This window comes from Pipra filicauda, unplaced genomic scaffold, assembly GCF_003945595.2.
Source record: "Pipra filicauda isolate LSUMZ 115617 unplaced genomic scaffold, ASM394559v2 scaffold306_size1276767_pilon, whole genome shotgun sequence".
NCBI lineage: Eukaryota > Metazoa > Chordata > Aves > Passeriformes > Pipridae > Pipra > Pipra filicauda.
This window is the reverse complement of record NW_024104428.1, coordinates 1170677-1193036: the sequence shown is the minus strand read 5'-3', so window position 1 is coordinate 1193036 and position 22360 is coordinate 1170677. Positions and strand designations below refer to the sequence as shown.

The 22360-nt window shown below is 47.8% G+C and overlaps 1 protein-coding gene across 1 annotated transcript; it reads left to right on the top strand.

Moving 5' to 3' along the window:
• Positions 1-1569: 1569 nt before the first annotated feature.
• On the top strand, positions 1570-13047 carry LOC113986978. Its single transcript, XM_027719193.2, has 6 exons — positions 1570-1695; positions 2536-2814; positions 4787-5035; positions 8249-8386; positions 9000-9119; positions 10477-13047. The coding sequence occupies exons 1-6, from the start codon at positions 1635-1637 to the stop codon at positions 10635-10637; spliced, it is 1008 nt and encodes a 335-aa protein (XP_027574994.1). The 5' UTR covers positions 1570-1634; the 3' UTR covers positions 10638-13047.
• Positions 13048-22360: the final 9313 nt, after the last annotated feature.

The window sequence follows — 22360 nt, the reverse complement described above, 5'->3', positions numbered from 1 at the left end:
TTCTGTCTCGTGTCTCCAGCACAGCACTGCAACCCTAAGCTCTACCAGCCTGCCCCTCAAGCATGAAGGTGAACAGAGGTTGAATGTGCACATCCGAGGCAGATGGCAAGCCCCAGTCTTGCAGGGGTATTTGAGAGAGATTTTCTTCATGTTACTTCAGCAGCACAGAAGGAAATGAAAGTGTTTCTTACTGTAAATACTTTTTTCTCTCCCCCTTCCTCTGCACTGCTGTGAGTATCTGAAGACTCACTTCACTGCTTTTCTCAGAGAAGTCTATTTCTGTCTCAGATCAATTTAGGCCTGTCCTATGCACATATGATAGAGACAGGATGTTGCTGTGATAGTCTTGAACAAACTTGCAAGTCTGGGACACTGGGAGCAAGAGGTAAGATGTGATTGTCATGGATAAGAAGTCAGAGGGGCCGAACCAGTGGCTGGAATGCGACATTTATCGAGCATAGCCAAATTGTTGGAAAAACAGGGCAGATCACAAGATAATGGGTTTACCCATTTCTCAGATATGAGTGTGTACATGTGATTCCACCATGTGGAGCTCCCTTAATGGGCGGTGTCCTTGTCTGTGCCCAGAGAAACAGCACAAAAGTATAGGGTTCCCAGTTGCATCCTCAGCTGATGTTTTAGTTACTCCTCAGCACATCTGCTGAGTGCATCTAAACAAAATCCAGGTGTTGGCTCCAATGCTATACCAGTTTCCTTTCTCCAGTGAGCGAGACATTTTGTGCTGTGTTGTTTGTGTAGCACACCTTGGCACTTGGTGCAACACACCAGTGTGCTTTAAGCCACCTCAAAGGATGCAAACAGAGTATCTGGCCCTACCAGTCCCTGTAGATAACTGGTTTACAGGGGTTCTTCAGGACTGGCTTTTCAATCTCGTCTCTGGTATCTGCACTCCCAACAGAGCTGTGGTGTCTTTCAGGCTGCATTCAGTTTAGTTTTGCAATGCAATTTAACTTCCCATAACCTTTATTCTTTGCCTGGGGTGGCTGCATGGAGCTCTTTCCTGTGTGTCAGGTACCATTTGGTCACCAGAAGAGCCCAGCAAAGTTCAGGCTGGCAACATATTCTTTGGGAACAGAGGGTAAGCCTTGTCCCACACCTCCTCTCTGCTGGTGAGACCCTCCATGAGTGAGTCTTGCTAGTATTTCAGAAAACCAGCTGGTCTGCATGTGCAGTGCTTTATCTGACTGCACTGATTTCTCTTCCCTGGATGGGGATGCTGTACTTCGATAAACCAGAAAAGGATGAGAGAAAAGGTTTTTTTTCACCTTTACCAGGTCTTGGCGTTAGCATCTTCCTAAGTGGGGTGAGCTGACCAGGAGATATTTTCGTCTCTCCTCTCCACTCAGCCCTATTCTCACACACGCAGTTATCTCCAGTCTGCGGGACTTTGCAGAGCACACTGTGGCTTGTGTTGGTTCAGCCCGAGCTCAGTCACCCAAAACCTTGCAGGTCTATTTTGAACCATCATTCAATCTGTCCACCATGGAGTTTCTTTTCTTTTTTTTTTTTTTTTCCCCCCACTCTTGCTTCTGACATCATTTCCTGAACACTATATTCACTGAGCTCTGTAGCCAGATCGTCCTCTCAGCATATGATGCAAGGCGCTCTTTAAAATGGATTTCGGCTCTCCTTTGACTCTGCAGTGCTTGCTGGTGATAATAACTGTTACTCATGGTAAGTGGGATTTCTCTTTGTGGAGTTGGCACGGATTTGTCTAGACAAGCAGATGCCTTAATTTTGCTCCAAGATCTTTTAAGGACTCCACCAGGTTTGGGGAGACATCAAACAGTGTAACCGCTAATGCATGAACGGGGCAGTCAGACCAAAGTAAGACAGATTATTTTTTTGGTAAACGAATGATAACGAACAGAATTGTACTTTCCGGGTGTACTGCATCCGTGAGAGCATTTCAGCGGAGAGTGTAAAGTCCTTGTACAACACAGGGCTGGCTGGAGAGCAATGTGGTCCTGCTCCTAATTCTTGGTGTGACCTTGGGTTAGTCCCTGAGCTGCTCTTGCCCTGCCATCTTTTGAATTTTAAGTTGCAGACAGCAACTTAATAATGTGTCAGGGGACTGTGAGACTTGTTCCAGCTAAAGCTGTGACCTTACTCTTCGGGGAGAAGCAGCTGTGCAGGCAGCTGTTGTTTCTGCTACCCTCTGTACAGGATCCATGGCATTGATGCCTTGAGGATCTTTCTTTGCACAGTCTCTCATCTCTGATGGGGGGTGGTAGATAGTCATGTTAAATCTGGGGAGAGAAAGGATCAGCTGTTCAGCCTTTTGTTTCCCTTTTTGTGCACACCATTCCTGTGTTATTCAGGTGGGGGGAAGCTGACCCTTACAGAAGGCTTCCCACTCCTCTGATTTTCAATCACTGGTGATCCAACCTGTCACTAGGGTTGGGTCTGTGCCTCTTACGTCTCACCTGGGCATTTGCCTTTTTGGGAGGCAGCTGAGAGGGGATGGATGGACATGGCAAGCTTGCTGCCCACGCTCTGTGCCTCTCCTTTCAGGCTCTGCCACCCAGATCAGTGTGCTCAGCGGCGGCTCAGCAGTCTTTTCTGTGGGAAACCAAAGCCTGCAGACCCTCTCCAGAATGAGCAAGGGGGACGGGGTGTGCTCGACAACTGTCTTAAATGATGCTTTGTTGGCCAAGTGCGGCAATTCTGCCAGTAGGTGCCTGAACTGGCTGAATGGCTCCCTAGAGCTGAAGAGTGTGGAGAAAGAGGACGAAGGAAAATACGAATTTGTTTTTCCCAACGCCACCAGTTATTTTGCACTGGAAGTATTTGGTAAGTGGCCTTCTTAGCAACAAATAGCTTTTGAACTTGTGAGCCTGGTTGGAAGCTTGGTGCCCTGAAATTCCTCCTAAGGAATTGCTTGAGCCTGCAGGAGCTATAGATGCCTCCGGAAGAAGCTTTTTTTAAAGCTTCTGGCACACTCAGAGAGCAGTAATAGTCAGTGTAAACTAAGACGTGCTCTTTGCATCCTCTTTGTCTCTCCTGTCTGTTGATCCTTCCTTGAAGTAGCCAGTCAGTTGAGTTCTGGGCTATTTTCCATGATGTAAGAGGCAGCAGTGTGAAGTGTTTGTAAAGTTGAGCTTATGCTACGTAGACATGTAGCTGGAGATTTCAGTCTGTTTCCAGAGCGCTATTCCTGATGGCTCCCACAAAAGCTCCCACTGACCAACAGCATTTTGCTGCCTGTGGACACGCTTCCCTAAGGAGTTAACCCTGCCTGACTTGGCTCTGAAAGTGGGACTGGACTTCTGTGCAGGTCTGGGTTGAGGTGTGCTGGGGTTTCCCCCTGCTTCATGCAGCTGAGGAAAAATGCTAAAGGCATCTATGAGTGATTCTTAGCTACCCCTGAGCAGCTTGGAGGTCAGCATCTTCTGGGTCTGTCCAGAGCCCTCACCCATGCCAGCCTCCCCACTGTTCTCCTTGTGGCCTCAGAATTCCTGCTCCCTTTTGTGCCTGCTCATCCACTTGCAGGTTGTGAAGACAGAAAAAAAGTCACTTCTGTACAGGATCCAGCTCATTGCTTGGGGTAATAAGGAGAAGGCTTAAATGGGTTTGTCCCCCTGCTGAATGATGGTCCAGGCAGCCAGCGACCATGGCTCCGGTCCTCATCTCCACCGGTTCTTTTGCAGGGCTTTCACTTACACAAGCTTCCAAGACAAATTGAAGCGTATGAAACTGTAATGAAAATGTCTGAGCAAACTGATCTCAGTGAAGACAAATGAACGCTCCCCCCTTTTGGGTGCAAACAGGCAGAACCGCGGTGGAGAGCAGGTCAAAGATGTGACTTCTTGGCATGAAGATCAGGAGCTTAGACTGGAAGTAGGCAAAGACTACAGAAGTCCTGGGTTTAACCTCCATTTCAGTGGATTTGCTTTTGGGGCTTTTGTTTCCTCCTTGTGTTCTGTTGGCACACCTAAGGCAGGGAAACAATTTCACAGCAAAGGTGTTCCTGGAGGCATGAGTTTTAACTGAAGATGATGTCCCAGTTGAAGAAAGTGATTTCTGAGCTTATTTGCACAGATGGATGTTCTCTAATTTTACTCCTGCTGTCAAAAAACCACACCACTTCTCTGTCTAATTTGTATTTGCAAAGTGACAAATGTAGGAAACAGGTTTGCTCCTTGTAGTAGACTGAAAGAGAGAAATTCAGGGAAATGTAGTAAGAGCAATGGTGCATTGCTTCATTTTAAGAAGTCATAGTCTGGGTATCCTTTCTCACCGCAGTTATCTGGTGTTGGTTCCCATGTTGGGCATGATTTGCACTAGTTCCTCTCTACAATGGAAGAAGAGGCAGAGTGATAGCAAAAGTACAAACCTCTGGTGGAGGAAAGGGCTGAGTGTGCTCTGAAGCTATGGTTATCTGCTGATTTCAGAGAAAGCCTCTGGCTGGCAAATTCTCTGGATAGTTCCACAATTCTCTCAGATCAGGGGCTTTTATTTTTGGAGGTTTTTTCAGTGTCAGTAAGGAAAATGAAGAGATGCCAGATTTTTGTCGCATCCCCAAAATAGGGACCAAAGAGTCCCTAGCAGGGTTAGGGAGAGGGCACTGTTAAGCATTTCAGGGTTGAGTGCAGGCACTGAAGGGTCTGGTTACCTACTTTTGTGCTTCCTGGCTACAGTAAATGCAGTGGCACTGAGACTGCTGGTAAGAGAAGCTCCTGTTCAGCTCGTGTTCGCTGCTGAGTCCGCGCCTCACCTCTCTCTTTCCTCCCCGCTCACATTGTCCCATGCTGTGTGTGACCAGAGCCGACCATTGGGATCCAGTGCTTCCCTAATGGGACTGCAGAGTTGTCCTGCAACGCGACCAGCACCGAGAGCATGACCTTCCGGTGGCAGCTGAGCGGCAAAGAGCTGAGCGCCCCCGGGGCTTGTGTTACGGACGGTGGGAGGAAGGTCCGCCTGGACAAAACCGTGCCCGGGGAATTTGTGTGCGTGGTGTCCCACGGGAGCAGCGTCACGAGGACCAGGCCTGTTGCACTGTCTTGTAGCTACGGTGAGTAACCAGAAAATCTGCCTCTTGGTCTCTTCCAGCAGCAAACTGAGGAGTTGTCAGTGTCCTCAAAATGCTGAACTCTTCTGTCCCCTGGCAGCTGCCTTCCAGACTTAGCACATCCTGCCTTCAGAAAGCGACCTCTTGACTTCCTTCTCCCTCCTGTGTCTTGGACTGACACAGCCTAAAATCACTGATGGGATGAAAGTTTTTTCAGGAGGTCCTTTTACCCAGCTCTGCAGCAAGGATGAATCTCTCTCTGTCTGTTTTCCTGCTTCCCAGTGATAGAGACCTTGCACCCTTCTGTGCACTGATTCTCAGTGCCAGTTTAGAAACACATGCTGCTTTCTACTCCGACATTCATCCATGACCCTGATGGCCTTCCAGTTTCTATGCATCCTTATAAAAACACCTCTGCTAGTTCAGCCCTGTTGCTCCTGGACTCAGCTAAGGTGTTTTGCCTATCTAGGTCAGAAACACAACGATTTGTGAGTCTGTGCAAATGTTTCTCCATCAGCCCCACACCATCAGAAGTGGGTAAAGACACAAGTCATTTTTACTTATGGAATGTCCCTGCTCAGATATGTAGCACTGCGAGAAGGCTGGGACTTTATCCATTTGCAAACTATTCATAAATGCTCGAGTGGGGCCATAGTTTAATGAGACAGAAAATCTGGATCCTTGGGTATAATTTCATTTGCACCTGCAGTAGAGAAGGTTATTCTGCTCTGTGGCAGCAAAGATGGTTATCAAGAGTTACATCAGAGCTACATGCATAATTTAACCACAAGGTTTTTGACTAATTTAGCCGTAATTAATTTAATTACCTGCTGCTAGAGAAATTGCACTCTCTAATAGCACCCAGCATTTTAGAAATTGTCAGAGACACTCCAGCATTGCAGCAGATACTGTCTTTTCTTCTGTGGTTGGCACACAGTTGGTGTGAAAGCAAACTTACTGGCCCAAACCCCATATCCAGCATGCTGGCATCCAGCAGAAACGCCATGGGCTGTTTGTGCCTGGTCACACTGGCACCGCTGGCCAGTCTGTGCAGGTTTGGCGTTTGTGGTTGTGGAGCAGCGATCCCGGTTTTGTCCGGTGAAATTGGCCGGAGGCCGCTCGGCGCAGCCGGACCTGAGTTGGCCGCGGCACTGGGGAACAAGGATGTGAATGCCCGTGAGCTGTTCAGTCAAGCCCTGTGACAAACCATGTGAGTGCTGACAGTCGCCATCGTTGGTTCTGGGTGGCTGCCCAGCCCCCTGGGTGCGATATCAGTTCCCCATTTCCTCTTGAAGAGCCCCCAGGGGAACTCAGTGGTGGCTCTGTTGGGATGGACGTGCTCATGAACGTGTATTTGGAAGGCTCTGAGAGAAAGAAAGCAGCAGTGATTCTACTTTAGTCACCAAATGCAACCACATTTGTAAAACGTGAACTAAAGCAATTCTAAATGCTAGTAAAAAGAATGGAGAAATGAGTTCACGTAAATTAATTAATGACTAAGTAATTATTTTTGTGGGTTATTATTTCCTCCAGGCCAAGGGCTGAATTTAGCTTTTCCACTGTAGGTGGAAGATCTATGTAAAAACACTTATTTGGGCAACCTGTTGACTGATGATTGATTTTGAATAATTGTTACTATAAAACAGTTTGGCAGAAATGCTGTGAACTTTCCAGGCATTAAAGGGCTCTGAACACTCGAGATCTAAAGAAGAGGGTTCAGAACTTAACAAGTCAACATATATAAAAGACATTTATTGATTCATTACTTGTTTATTGCTTATTTTTAACACAATATTTTATCTCAAAAAGACCTTTTCAACGAATGGCAAATTTTTAGGAAAAAAAATTCAGGAAAAAATCCAACTAATATTCATACTTTTGATAATGTTCTCTAAGCTTTTATCAAAAAGGAAATAAAATTATTATGGAAATTATTTCTGATTTGCTTAAAGATTTCTCTTGAGTATGTTTTTTTTTTAACTTGGCAAAAGAGACTGGAAAAAGGACTTTGAAAATACCATGAGTACATGTGGTTTCACACACAGGAGCACACACTGTTGTTTTTACTGTCCTGGTGAGTTGTGTTGACTATGACAGCATGTAGTATGACTTGGAACATTTGAAATCCTTCCCAGCCTCTGGAGATATGGAGCAATTTGTGCTTTGGAGGGCTTGAAAATAAGCTCCAAATGATCCTGTTGGTTGCTGCAGTGCTGTGCTGTGCAGGCATGTGTGCAGCTGAAAACAAGTTAAATGATTCAGAAAAGGATGGCATAGGCTTACCTAAGGAGTTTTAAGGAATTTATATTGCAGCAATAGTGGAATTGCATGGGGTTTTTTCATATGAGAAGGAGAGTTTTCCTCCTGGCTGCCCCCGGTTGGAGCAAATTGTCTCGGTGAAGGAGCAAGTCTGGATGAGTTTCTCTTTCCTGCAACTGTGTGATGCCCCCTACCAGCTCCCCTGCTCAGCAGCAGCGAACGTGCAGGTCTGACCCGTCAAAGCAACCCTGAGCAATCGACGCTGAGCTGGGTAATAATTACCACTGACTTGTGCGTGGCCTTCTGCTCAGCCATCTGCAGCCTTCGCCTCCTGCTGGCGGCTTTGCATCATCTCGGCTGGGCAGCGGAACAGAGAGAAATCCTTCTCCGAGCAGCAGTGGAGTCGGTTTCCTACAGCCCTGGCTCTGGTGGCTGCAGCCTTTGGTGCCTGAGGAGTGCAGGCTCTGCTCAGACCTGCTCTGAGGTTGGAGCAGTCCTTTCATGGCTGTCCTGAGCGGATTCTCTGGGCCTAATACAAGCTCTGAGGGTAGACTGCATCTTTTCCTTCGGCAGGAGATGACTCCCCAGGTTTCCCTCCTCTTCTCAGCTGCTTGTTTCCATAACACTTGTTGAAATGTACTGTCTTTTAAACCACCACCTTCCCTCTTAACCTTGATTAAAACTTAGAAATTATCTCAGATGTTGCTGATCAGAGCAGGCAGAAATAAGGCACACAGCGTAGTCACACGGGCCTGTTCTCCTAATGAAAAGTTCCACACCATACTTAAACACTGTGATGTAACTCATGCTCTGCCACAGTTCACTGTACCAGCTTCCCTGATCCAACCCAGAGCAACAGTGCTGCCCACATGCTTTAGTCCAACTGCAGGGTTTCTCCCCCTGGAAGAAAGAAACTTGTCCACTCTGGTGCCTAACAATGCCATGTCCTTCTTGCAGGAGACCTGCTGCAGTACCCATGGTTCATTTACATCCTGGCAGGGTGTGCAGTGGGTGTGCTTATCCTGCTGGTGGTTGTGCCCTCAGTCATATGTTGCTGCGTGAAGAGGAAACACAAGTTCATCCCTGTACCCTCAGGTGAGTGGAGATTGCTGTGACCCCCTGGGATGAGTCTCAGAGAGGACTGTGTTTATGCAGGCTGGGGTTGACACAGCCTCAGAATAAACTGCTCTCTGCTGGGTGGCTGCTTGTCCTCCAGCCCGTCCTCCCTCGACCTGGAGGAGCAGTAATCTGCTTGCTGATAGGCAACTGTTATGGCCAGGGAGATCTTGAATCAAACCTTCCTTTCCCTTTATTCACCTCACACTTGCCGCCATGTGCTCCTGGCCAGACAAAACCCACAGCAAAACCTTTTCTATGGGCAAGAAAACTGAGCCTCATTCCGGTCTGATCCTGGAATGACCCGAAGGTTTCTGATGGCAGTCCTCTGTCAGCACCAGTCCCTGAGTGCAATCTGCCCATGCCCTGTGAGGCCACCTCAAGCTGTGAAGCTGCCAGCATGGCCAAGCTGGTCTGTGACAGGTTGGCAATGTCCCTCTGTCCTTGGCATCTGTCTGCTCTGGGAAGGGAGCCAGTGCTGCATGAGGAGGAGGCACAAAGGTGTTGGTGGTCTGGCATTGCAAGGGACATGCTGAGGCTGGAGGGCTGTGGGGGGCCTCTTTCCTTCAAGTCTGCAGTTTTGGCTTTACAGAGGAGGAGAAGGATGACGGACTAACCATGTCAGTGGTGTCCAGTGAAGGTGTGAAGAGCCCCCCCAATGGAGACCACGTCGAGGCTCAAGCTGCCCAAGCTGACCGCCCTCCAAAGCCTGGTGCGTCCAGCGACTTTTCTGAAGTGGGGCAGATACCCTGTTTAGGAGGATGAAGGACACAGTGTATGTTTGTGGGTGGTGGGGGTGGAGGTGACTGTAGAGAGGAGTCTGGGGCGCAAGGAAGGTGCTGCATCTTGCCCAGATGACAGAAGCCGCAGCAAGTCATTTATCAGCACCTTACTCTCGCTCAGCTCCTGCACAGGGGTAACTCTCACCCCCACTCAGCTCTGAGATGTACCAGCAGCCATCCCATAAGCACCCCATAGAGGGGACTGCCAGTAGCTATCTATTCCAGGATCACCTGTGCTAAAACACATATCTCAAAAACAGCAACCCCTCGAAACTTAGCAGTTTTCCTGCAATTTTATCGCCCCTCTCCCCTTCTCATCAGTAACATTTTATAAAAATCAGCATTGTTTTTGTAAGCACTCATCTTCAAGACAGCATGAACCAAAAATGCTGAGCTATAAACACAGCTAAATCCCATCAGAGCCAGAGGCTTGTGTATTTCCTTAAACTGAGACTAAAGTGGGAATATTTTTAATTCTTCAAAGAAACCGAGCATAAACCCCCTACAGCTTTAGCACAATATGGTCAAGAGAGCGCAGCGATAAAAACCCTTCAGAAATCTCCTGTTCTGGAAGTGCTTGATATTAATACTCCCACTTTTTGCATTATGTTTCCCACGATTTTGTTTCACAAACAAAAATGCAACACCTTCCCTACTAATGCACCGTCATGAGCTGAAGTAGGTTTAGCAGAGACATCGTGAACTGGAGCAATATTACATAGGTCATAGCCTGGTCTCAGCACTGCTGTCTCCACTTCTGATGTCCTTCACTGTACCGTGCACAGCCTCCAGCAGCTCAGCTGTGCTTTATGTCTAACCTTGGATGCTGCTTTACTCTGCTTTCAAAATATTAAAAGCTACTCATGAACACAGAGCAAGAAAGAAAGAAAAAAAAAAGCCTTTCAGGTCACTGTTTAATATTAATATACTTCAAGTGTAGATCTTTTAATAAAAAATTAACACATTGTCAGTTTGACTAAAAAAGTAGCCCATATTTAAATTTTTTACAATGAAGTAAAAAGTGGAGGTGCATGTGGAAAGTAGGTGAGAATATATTAAATGTGTGCTGTTAGCCACCTTTAATTATTCAGATGTAAGTGAATAGATTTGGCTTTTTTGGTACTAAGGGTTTGGTACTAGAAGTACTAAAGTACTTCAGTACTAAGAGGCCAGAGGTCTTCAGTGCCCAAGAGTCTGGAGACACGATGGACAGCTCAATAAATGAACAGTTCCAGGACAGCGAGCCATGGCGTGGGCAATAATATAAACCATTTCTCCTTTTTCCAGATGCTGCCCAGACTGGTCAAGGCGTTGAGCCCCAGCCACTGGCAGAAGAAAACTTAGCAGTGCAGATAGAAGCTGAGGAACTGCCAGACCCTGAGGTCATAGTTGATGCGGAAAGCCAGGAAGATGCCTCGGACTGTTTCCCGGATCCAACTGATGACTGACCTGACATGCTTGCTGTTCCACCCTGAAGCCTGTGACACTTGTCCTTTGCATCCCATAGTCTCATTTGTGTGTAAGAATCGGTCTGGCAAATTTTAGCAGGGAAAAGACATGAGGTGTCAGACCTTCTAACCTCATTTAAAAAGAAAAAAAGAAAATATAAGGAAAAGCACACCCGTGGCTTCAAGGCCGCACTGCCACGAGCTGACAGGTTCACTAACAAACAAAACTGGGCAGCTCCTTGATGCTTTGCCTGATAACAGTGCTGCAGCTAAACTGTGGAGCCCCAGGTGACAGCTTGAAACAAGCTGGGCAGTTCCTCCTGCTCCCTGCCCACCCAATGTCTTTGCCATGTCTTTGCCAGCCAAGGACAGGCATGACAGGGGGATTGTGGTGGCCTGCCAGTCCCAGACATAAACTAAGGACCTGCCAGAAATTTCCTGAGAAAGAAAAAAAAAATCTCCTCTTAGGAGATTTCAAGGCATTTTTTCACAGGCCCTGCAGAAGAAACTCAGTGGAGGTTTCAGCCAGGGATCTGTGTGCAGGGTGTTTATCTGAGCTCCACACCCTCCGTGATCTGGCCCTCACTGCTTGCTGCCTGGGACCAGGACAGTGGTGGGGGCTGTAGGGTGATAACTGGCTTTGCTCCCCTTTTGGTGCCCTTTCACCAGGGTCCTGCTTGGATTACCTGTGAGCTAAACCAGCACCGTCACCAGCTGGCCTCCTGAAGCAGGAGGGTGCCTGGGGCCTGGGTGTACAACTTTGGCAGAAACATTGATTATAGTGCTGAGATTGTTTATCAGTGCAAGCATTAGTGCCTTCAGTGTAATGGTTTAGCTACTGCAAGCTGAAGCTGGCCATCTGCCTGTGCATGTAGGCTTGTTTGGTGCTGTGCTGTTTGCACAGACAGCAGCAATTTATAGCATCTCTTAGGCAAGTCTTGCTGCTACGCATGTCCTGTTCTGCTCAGGGGAGGTTTGCACGTGGAGCAGCTGGGGTAGACCTGCAGGGAAGAAGGATGAGGTGAGGAGAGGGCAAGGGCTCTGTCCCTGGCAGCAGGTAGCTGAGTCCCTGGCACAGCTGCCCTGGGGCTGCAGGTAGCGCTGCAGGAGCAAGGTATTTACCACATAAGACAACTTTGACAGTCAGAAGCGAGGCATGTTGATGTTAAACTAGCCCAATGAGCTAGAAATGCATGGTAGAGTAACATATTTTGCATATGGCACATGTTGGGATCAAAAGGGATGGGGAGGTGTATGTTGCATCCCTCTCTTCCCTTGTCATTTCGCCCCTGTTTTATACCACGCTGACGTTGTGCTGTGAATCCCTCGGAAACGGATTTAAGATGTGCCTTGTAAATACCATCCAACGAGGTCTGTGAGTACCCCAGCAAAATGCAGGGTAAACTGAACGCTTCTTTTCCAGGTGAGGGAGCTGGTGGGATGGCTGCACACTTCCCTGGGAGTCCTTTATCTCTGTGTTCGTGTCAAGGCTCTGCATCAGTGACACCCAACCATGGGTGGTTGTTCTTGTTGTTTCCTTGTCCTGTGATTCTCTTTAGAAGATTTTTGGATCTTGTGAGCTGTGTTGGTGGTGACTCAGCCTGTCTCTGTTTTTTAAGGCTGCCACAGGAATCGGATTTTCCACGGTAGGAGTGAGATGATAATTCTTTTCCTTATGGTGCTGCACTGTCTCCTTTCAGTACAAACATTCCTCAAAGGCTATGAGTTGAGTGACAAACATGTGAGGCTGAGTGCTTGGGGTGGCAGCTGCCCGCAGGCAGCACAGGAGCAGCTGGGTGGAGACTGTCAGTGGGTCAGTGTCACCAAAATGGGGGGGCAGAGGCAGCTTTGCTTTACTTCTGCACATTCTGGCAGGGGCAGGCAGGGGACAGTCGACTCCAGCATATGCTTCAAAGGCTGAAGGGTGCTCTGAGGTGCAGTGGGGAAGGTGGCAGTGTTTAGGTGCTGAGGGGGAGAGAGCTGAGCCAGCCTTGTCCTGCCGGGCTGGTGCATCCCGGGTCCAATTCACTCCAGTGCCGCCTTCCTGCTGTGAGCCCTGGGAGGGCTGGGGGTGCCTGGGGGCTGTTAACACCACCACTAGAGTAACCCCAGTCTGGGAAGGATTTTTCCCATTGAGATGGGAGTCTGAGATGTGAGAGGTCTTTATGAGGCAGATGGGACACGGCTGGTTTTCTGTCCTTTCCCACTGAAGCTGCCATTCAGCAATGGGGCAAAAGTTTTGTAACTTTGGGGTCAGAAGTGTTGCAGCCTGTGCTCTTCCTTTAACTGTATGTGTTTGTGCCTAGCTATTGTTCCTTTCTGGTGGTTCCCCTCCCTTTCCTTGCCATGGTTTTGTTCCCCCCCAAAAAAAAAATAAATGTGTTTTCTAACTTGTTTTGGAAATGTTAAAGTTTTGTTATTTAATAATTGTTTCATTCTGGTTTTCACTGCAAGTACAGGCTGATTTTCAAGTTTTTGCACAGCCAAACAAAGGAGAGTTGGTAACAAGTTACTGCTGACTAGAGCTGACTTGGGCAGTCTAGGGAACAGAGTCAGCCCAGAAGAAGCTGTAGGACAATGGCATATAACTAGTCCCTGCTGGAGTGTGGGTGTTAATGTGCAAGTACATTTGTGTGCATCATTAGCTCACCAAGCCCTGCTCTGGTGTCTTGCCTGAACTGTGAGGTGCAGGGAAGGGAAATGAGGGTTTGCCTATCTTTATCCATCTATAATTTTTTTGAGACATCTAAGCCACCTTAGGTGTGAGAGAGGATGCCAAACTGCATAGCACCTTCTGCAAGGAGGAGGTGGTTCATGCTCACCTTTAGAGAAGTGGTCCCCGATGGTGGGTAAAACCAATGTCACAGAATCGCAGAATCATTGGTGATATCAAATCCCTTGACTGTGCCATTACAGGGTTATCCCTGGAACAGTGGTGTGACTGGACATGGGTGATCCTGTCCTGCAGCCTATGAACCCAGCACTCTGAGAAGCCACACGCATGAATTTGCAATTGTTTTCCAGCCTGACTATGGCACTGCATCACCCAGGCAATAGCTGGGACACTTTCCAGGCTGGGGCTGTCTGACAGTCATGGTTAAAAAAACCTTCTATATTTGAGGCATGTACATGGTAAGTTTGTGTCACTTTTTATGAATTATTGCAGCTCATTTCAAAACAAGCAAACAAGAAGTTTGTGTGTAACTCAGCTATAGAAGGCAGTGTCACAGATAGATATCTTTAAAACCATTTCCTTAACATGACCCAACAAATTCTGGTGGTGCTGTAAGATCTAAAGTGCAGGTATTACTAACACCAGGTGGGCAGAGGTGAGATGCCCCACAGATTTCCATAGGTAAACAGAAGAGGGCAAGAAAGGCAGCATCACCAATATCTGTCTGAGGTGGAAGCAGACTTGGTGGTGTGTCACCGCAGAAGCTTGGATTAGCATTTGGATATTGCTTGTGCCTTCTGCCAGGCTGCTCCGTGCCTGGGTGCAATCAAGCCCTGCCTGTACTTCACCACCCTGAGCATACAAAATGCTCTCCTCTGGTTCTGTGGTGTAAAGCAGGCTGGGAAGCAGCAACATGATCACCAAGTGTGGACCCTGCGACCTTAGACAACCCCCGACCGCGTCCCGCATTGGTTTTGTTCACAATAAACGCTGCAGCTCCTTTCTGCAAGATTACATGACTCATCTCTCATCAGGCAGGGGATGTGGCTGGAGGCAGCAGGGGAGTCTTTACTGAGAACCTATAAGGCCCTTAGACAAAGCCCTTCTGAATATTTGTGTTTTTCCAGCAAGCAAGTCACAAAATCTTAGAATGGTTTGGGTTGGAAGGGACCTTAAAGATCATTTAATTCCAACTGCCCTGCAGTGGGCAGGGACATCTTTCACTAGACCCAGTTTCTCAGAGCCCTGTCCAACCTGGCCTACTTCCAGGGATGGGGCATCCACAACTTCTCTGGGCAACCTGTTCCAGAGCCTCACCATCCTTACAGTAAAGAATTTCTTCCTGATATCTAATCTAAACCTATTCTTTTTTCAGTTTGAAGCCATTACCCCTTGTGCTATCACTACGTGTCCTTGCTGGCAGGGGCTGTAGTATAAAGTGTGTATTTTATAGTTAATATAAATATAGTTAACATTGGAAATTCTATGCAGGATTTTTAAAACTCACCTGAACTGATGACTGCTAGTGGTAGTTTTAGTATTGTCTAACGCTGTGGAAACTAGATGTGTTACAGACCAAGAATTACTTGGAGGCACAATTTTCAGCAAATCTTTTGGAATTGCAAATGTGGTACATTAGAGAGAATTATTGTCTTCTCCCATATCGTATGCAAATGGAATAAAGAAATGCAGCTAAGTGTCTATCCTCTAGCCAGCATTGCTGTCTTGGCTTTGGTTTATAAAAGTTCCTCTTTGAGGGCAAAACACATTTTTCCAAAACTAAGGAGTGAAGCTGTTTTAAAAGCTTTCTTTGATAACAAAAGTCACGTAGCAAGATACCTTCAGACAAACAAAGAAATGAAAGAAAAAGTTGTTGTGATGCTGTTTTTGTCTGTGTGAAGAGAACTGCGGCAGTGACATCAACCGCATGACTTGGAGTGAAGAACACGAAAGCTTTCAGTCACAGAGCAATAGGCCTCAGCTTTCTCCTCTGAAACAACAGATAAACCTATAGTGAGGGAATTTGGGACAGCAGGGGTGGGATTCAGAGATGTGTGTGAGTGAGGAGTCAACTGCTTGGCAGTCAGCCTCAATTCACCTTGAGCAGACCACGGGGGGCGGGGGGGGGGGGGGGGAGTGGAGGCTTTGCCAAGGTGGCACATGGAGCCTGGAGCAGGAGCTACCTGCTGGGTGGGACAGCCTCTGCTGCTTCTGTGTCTGTCATGTCAGGATGAACTGTGACAGCAGGACAGAGAGAGAGGGAGGATAACGATGAGATAGGGTGACTGCTGTGGAGGATCCAAGGGGAAGAAAGGGTGCAGGCTTAGTGACTGAGGGTACAGAAGTGGTGGGGAGTAATGGCAGAAGTAGATGCTGATCCTTCCCTTGATTAGGTGGGGAGGCTGAAGGGTCTGTCTTCCATCATCCTGCAGTATAAAATGTTGTCCTCCAGAAAGCTGTAGCCGCTGTTCTTCCTCCTCACATATACTCTCCCTGACATTTTGCATGAATCCTGTTCCCTAGGCAGATGCACTTCCTTGCTGATGGTAGATCCCAGCTCCCCTGAGCCCCTCAGGCAATGCTCTGCCTGGGGCATTAGGGACTTCTTAGTCCTCCCTGTCTTTCTCATGATGAGCAATTTGCAGGGAATGCGCTGCTCTAGTTTTGATAAGCCCGTGAAGGGGAGAAAACACAAATCTTCTGATAGCAGCAAACAGGAAATAACCTTTTCTTCTCCCCCATCTCCTCTCATTCTAGCCAACACTTGTCAGGATTTTTCTTCTGATGTGACTTTCTGATATGGGCTTTGCCAGACGAGATGGGAGAAGGGTGATGGGAAGGTGGGACCCCAGCCAGCTTTTTAGATGCCCTGAATAGAGGTGAGAACAGGCCAGTTCCCTTTCTTTCCGGTGCACAAGCTGGATCAGGATTTCTCTTGCTGCCAGAGGAGGCCACTGTGAAAGCTGTGCAACTTCAGCTTCTGTTTGTACATATTGCTGCCCAGCTGTTGAGGGCTTGAGGCTCTTTTTCTTCAGATGATTTAGTTTCTGATAAAGAGTTTTGTTTTCTTGCCTTTGTTGAGAGCTTAAAGCTTTGCTATTTGGCCAATACAAAGACCTGTTTATAGCTTTCTCTGGAGAACCAGATGTAGATGGAGAGGTTCCTCTTTGCTGGAGAGAAGATCAGTAGGAGTCAACAGCTTCTGTGAATTTTATCTCACCTATCTTAAAAAAACCCAATGGTTAAACAGTCTCAGCATAAGAGGGAGGTAGATACCTGTGTTTATGCCAAATTAATGGTGCTGCAGAGGTTAAAGGAACATCCAAGATAACACAGGTAACCATGGCAGCTGTAGTTCCAGCCCAGTGCATCTTACCCGTGTGGGCACAAGGCATGCACAGTAACTTTCCATTGGGGCTGCATTGTAAACTTGCAGCTCTACAAAGCGCCCACTGAAGTTCAGCAAATCCTTTCTGAGCTCCTGAAAGTGGTGTATGTAGGCAACATGAGAGACAGGTAGTCAACAAAAAGGCCACTCTTCCATGATGGAAAAGAAGCAGCTGAAAAGAATGGTGACAACATCCTGAGCCTGACCACTGCGACTCTGCTTGCAACAAAAGGTGCTCTGAAGGGAAGGTGCTTTTAAAATGGTGCTTTGTAGACAGGTAGTTGGGAGCCAGGACTCACCTGGTTCCAGTTATTGGCTTTCTTTGGACTGGTGGGATGACCTTAGCAAGCCACATCAACCTCCTCTGCCTCATTTCCCCACCTGTAATCCCGGGGTGATCACCTAGGCCTGCTCTGTAAAATGGGCTCAATCCTGGCTGATCCACAGCAGCACCTTGTACCTGTGTGTGGGCATGGCTGGGAGCTGGGAATGCCCAAGAGGTGCCAGGGTCCATACGGGCTGCAGCGAGCACTGTGCTCCAGCTGCCACAGGATGTCTGACTGCCCAGGACAGGAGGAAGGAGGTTTACAAAAGATATTCCAGTGGATGCTGCCTCTGGTTAACCTTGCTAACTTGCGGGGTTTCCTTCTGACTGCCAGGAGTGCAACAGAAGGAGCTGGCTTGCAAGTATTGCCCTGGTAGAAACACCGTGGAAAGCCGCAGCCTCCTTCCAATGGCCCGGTGCCCACGTGTGCTGCACAGAACATCCAGTGCCTGCCTCACCGAGGTCTTAAAAACCAGCAATTCTCGGAAGCGCAGTGACACAGCACCTTAGCCATTACTACTCCTGGCTGACAACGGCAGCTGTGGGGTGGAAATGTTTAGAAACCCGGGCCTGTCCCTTCCCCTGCTGTGGGAAAGGCCTGCTCTCTGCCAACACCCCGCTGCAGCCGCCCCACGCTTCCTGTGCAGAAGCAGGTGTGGTGTGTTGGCAGCAGAGCCGAGCCCGGCTGGGATGGGGATGAGCCCATCCTGCCACCCTACTGTCCCTGCACGGCGAGGCTGGCTAGCTGGCAGGACTAGGCGGGGTGGTGCATCGAAACGGCTGTGTGTAGGAACAGACAAACATCAGAGAGGCCAAAACCAGGTTCACAGAGCGCAGGAAACTTGTGGGACCAGAGGAGGAGCAGGGGAAACTGAGCTGCTAAGTCGGGATCCGCACTGAGCAGGAAAAGTGTGTGCTGTGCTGGATCTTGTGGCTCCAGACGTACGTGGTGCAAAGAGCATCTGTACAAGTGATGTGAAAGACACCAGAACGCTCTTTTTCTCACTTCAGTGAGCAGCAGCAAGACTGTGGTGACAGGTCACTGGGATGTTTCTGAGAAGTTTACTTCTTAATTTCCTGGTGATAAGGGCCAAACCTCCCTATATGTATGTATGAGACCACACAGTGAGCCTTCATTTGCTATCATAGGTTCACTGTCTTCTAAATAAACTACAGGCACAGCTGATAGCAATTTTGGGATCCACAGTGATGCTTCAGAGAGGCTTATCCAGGTCTTCTAGGAGAAAGGACATTTTATGCCTGCATACATGAATCCCAGGGACTGTATTAGTAGGACAAATGCCAACAATGTCTTGCATTTGAAGTGAAGATCCTTTTTGTGTGGGAACTGCATAAAGGCTACTCAGGGCCACTCCTGGGAATAAATGCCTTTAGTACTGAAATGTATTATCCAGTGGTTTGTGCTCAGTCTCCTGGATCACTTCTAATCCTCCCACCTACCCATTTTGGAGTGTCCCTCACCCCTCTCTGAATTTATAATACTATGATAGAATAAAACATTGTACAAAATATCGATTATACATAAACTTTTTAAGCTGATGATTTCTGGAGAGTGTCAGATCTTGAGCAAAAGATTACTTAGATGGTAGTAAGAAGTTGTCTTTCCCGAATATATTTCTAAGAGCAGCTGTTCTTCTAATATTTTTCTTCAGTAGCTGCACTCTCCACTCTCTTGTGGTGAAGAAGCATATTGTAGTTAATACAGGTCTTCGTGTATTTACCACTGCTAAGACTGGAAGAGGCTTTTCTGTTCATTTATCTGGCTTCTTGTATAAAACAGATTGATTGCATCATGCCAGAAAACGTGCTTGGACTGCTTTGCAGCAGTAGTTATGTCACTGAAATTACTGGAACAAGGTGCTGAAAGTTAGATCCTAAATCTAGGATCATTACAGATGATGGAAATCATCAGCAAGACTGAAAGGCACCATCCGCAGGAACAACTGATGGAATGCTGACATCTGCTCTAGCCTCAGTCGTTGTTGTGAACCACAGATTGCCAGACTGCTTGGTCTGTGGGGGTTACATTCCTTCAGACCAGAATTAAAGTGGGTGTCTTTTGTGAGGTTTGGCTGTTGACACATGCTTACAGGTGGAAAAAAAGAAAATGACTCTGAGAGAGAACACCTGGGGCTAATGCTTTAACGGCATGAGGCTGTATAAGGGAAGGTTTAGGTTATATATTTGGAAAAAAAGCCCTCCCAGAGGGTGGTTGGGTGTTGGAACAGGCTTTCTGGGGAAGTGGCCATGGCATTGAGCCTGTCAGAGTTCTAGAAGTGTTTGGACAATGGTCTCAGGCACATGGTGTGATTCTTGGGGTGGTTCTGTGCAGGTCCCGGAGTTGCACTCAATGTTCCTTGTGGGTCCCTTCCAACGCAGGGTATTCTATGGTTCTACGTGGGATTATGGACATCACAAGGGAGCCATTTCTCTTCAAATAACCACCTGAAGACTATTCTGCATGACTCGTGGTTTGAAAGCTTCCATTTACATTTCTTTAGAGAAGGATAAAACCGTTTGTGCAGGCAACTGTTTCAATGTCGGTATTGCGTGTCACTATTTCGGGGATATTTCCATTGCACACAGGCAAATCAGTGCTATCAGTTTCCACGTAACAGGCTCTGAGTCAGCATCCCTGCCAAAACCTTGGCCAGAGCTCTATTTTGAGTTCATGATATTCATATTTGCACCACTTCATTCAAGCTGGAGTTTTTCCTTTCTTGGCCCTGCACAAGGCAGAAGTGAAGAGGAGGGAGTATGTGTCCTTCATCAGCCAAATGGCTGAAACTGTCTGTGGAAGCCAGCAGTTCCTTGGCATGTCATAGTGCAGGGGCAACTCCCCTTGCCAGGACTGACTTTACTTCTTCCCCACTCCAGCCAGTGCCTGCAATTCCCCCTGTACTGGAAAAAGCTACCATTGTGAAACCCTCAGCTACCAGTCAGGGTAACCCAGCCAGGGCTCAGCTGTTAGTCTTGCAGGCTGGGGTGCAAAGCCAGGAGAGCTCCCAAGAGTAAGGTTACCCTAACCCAAAGCTTCCCCTCCATATATGTCCCGTCCGGCATTCCAATGAGGATCACATTCGCTCTTCTCCTCACACACTGTGCCTCACCAAAGGCCTGTCCTCGTGAGAAATTTAGGAGTATGAATTTACAACATTCCTGTCACTTTTCATGGTGAAGGTCCTGGGTGGTCATGGTGAGTGCAAGGTGTCTAACTCCTGTGCAAATGCCATTTATTACGACCTAAGCTTCATACCACAGGAGATGCTGCAAACTCTCAGAACATGCCAAGTGTATTTGTAGTCTTCCTTTTCTAGTAGATCAAATAACAATCTTTTTTTCTTTTTCTTTTTTTTTTTAAATAAGCCTCAGGCATGAATGTTTATTGGCTCATCACTAAGTTGAAGACTTAAGAGTTGGGAACAACTGCATGTTGTCTCTTGAGATGTTGCCTTCAGATGTGTGGGAGTCTGTCACTTTTACGTGGAAATGTAAGTATGATAACTTACATTCCCTGTGAGGAAACTGTGTAGTGTATTACAAAGAACAGAAGAGTAAAAGAGAGAGAGCAAGCCGCAGAAGCAACTGTATATGACTACAATGCTTTGTGGCTTTTGCAGTGGAAACAATACCACAGAGCTCACAGTGCCTGCAAAGTACCACCCCATTGTCAAGGCTGTGCTTGGCCCTCTGCTCTCCTGTGTGTCAGAAGGTGGAGGTCTCTAGCAAAGCAGTGGGGTAAACAGGGGTCAAGCATCCTCAGCTGACAGGTCTAACTGAAGGCAGGTCCAGCACCAGTGCACTGGGACACATCTACTTTTGTATCAGTGCCCTGGTTTTGCAGCTGGCACTTGTTTAGCCCAGTGGTGTTACTTCCTGTGTGAGGGGTGGGAGAGAGGGCGTCTGCAGCGAGCAGAAGAGTGTGAGAGCACAGTTATCTACAGGCCTGGCAGACCTCACCTCCTGGCAGACCTCACCTCCTGGCAGACCTCGCCTCATCCTGCCCAGCACAGCCTGGGGCAGTGTCTGGGCTGTGGCCACACACAGATTCAGGCCACAGCTCTCTCCATGCCTGTCCCTCTGCCTTGGGGGGGATCACCAGCTGCTCTGCCAGTGGTCTCTGCTGTAGATGTTTTTTTCAGGATGTGCATCTTGTGCCACGTTACTGAAAGTCCACACTGGCTTCCAGAGCTCCTTTGTGGCAGTAGCCCAAAGCTGCTGTGCTTTCCAGAGATACCCGCAGACACCTTCTTCTTAATGCCTTCCCTTGGGGGGAAACAGAGACATCAGTGCGTGGACTTACAGTGTTTCCTTCCCAGTAACGTCCAGAAAATCCCTTTCTTCTTCTAAAATTGGAATTAAAGCCCGGTCAGGACTGCAGCATGGCACTGTCTTGCTCCTCAAGGGAGGGAGGGTAAAGCTGGCAGGATATTGCCATTTCCCCACTTCTCATCTGGCAGGAAGACCGAGATTAGAGACATGGGCTGCTTTCTCCTTGTCCAGCTGGGTCTGATGGTGCAGGAGGTTTCTGATGCTTGGTGGGATGGACCATGCACATGCCAGGATCTCCCAGGGAATCCTTGCTGCAGATGAGAGGTGTGCCCTTGTGCACATTTTTGAACAGACCCTTCAGGTTTCCCGCTCCAATCTACTTGTTGCTGTAATAGAAACAAGGATGTTTGGTGTGCTGTAACTGGTCTGCTGGAGCACAGGGGCTTTCAGTCTGACTCATTTCAGCTGTCATTTTGCAAGAGCATGAGTGGGCCTGACAAACTGACTCACTGGAAGTCATGGCCTTCATTGTTAATACAGGGAATCCTTTTACACCTTGTCCTACTGCCATGGAGCTTTACCTCACTTTTCTCTTCACGCACACACGTATCTTTCCATTTGTGTTTGATTTGTACCAGTCCCAGTTTCTGCCTGCATCTCCACAGCAGGCAGCTTGTTGTGAGCAGGATGGCACTGAGCAGGCTGTGTGTGCTCAGAGCAGAAGGACAGACCCTGCCCCAGCATGTTCACAATACGAGCGTGTGACAAACTGACAACACGCAGGGGGGACACGGGAAGCCGGTGGTGGCTTTGAGGGATGTTTCCCTGAGGAGAAAAGGAGCTGAGCAAAGTGTGGCAGTGGTTTCAGCATGGTGGGGGCCTCCCTCCACTCTGCTTGATGGACACAGCAAAAAAAAAAAAAAGAAAGAAGAAAACAAAAAAAAGGCAGGAGAGATTGGTGTTGCTGCCTTTTGCTCAAAGTCATTTAAGCACTTGGGCTGGAAGCAGATGTGTCCAAGAGATTGACACAACCTTCTTGGCTG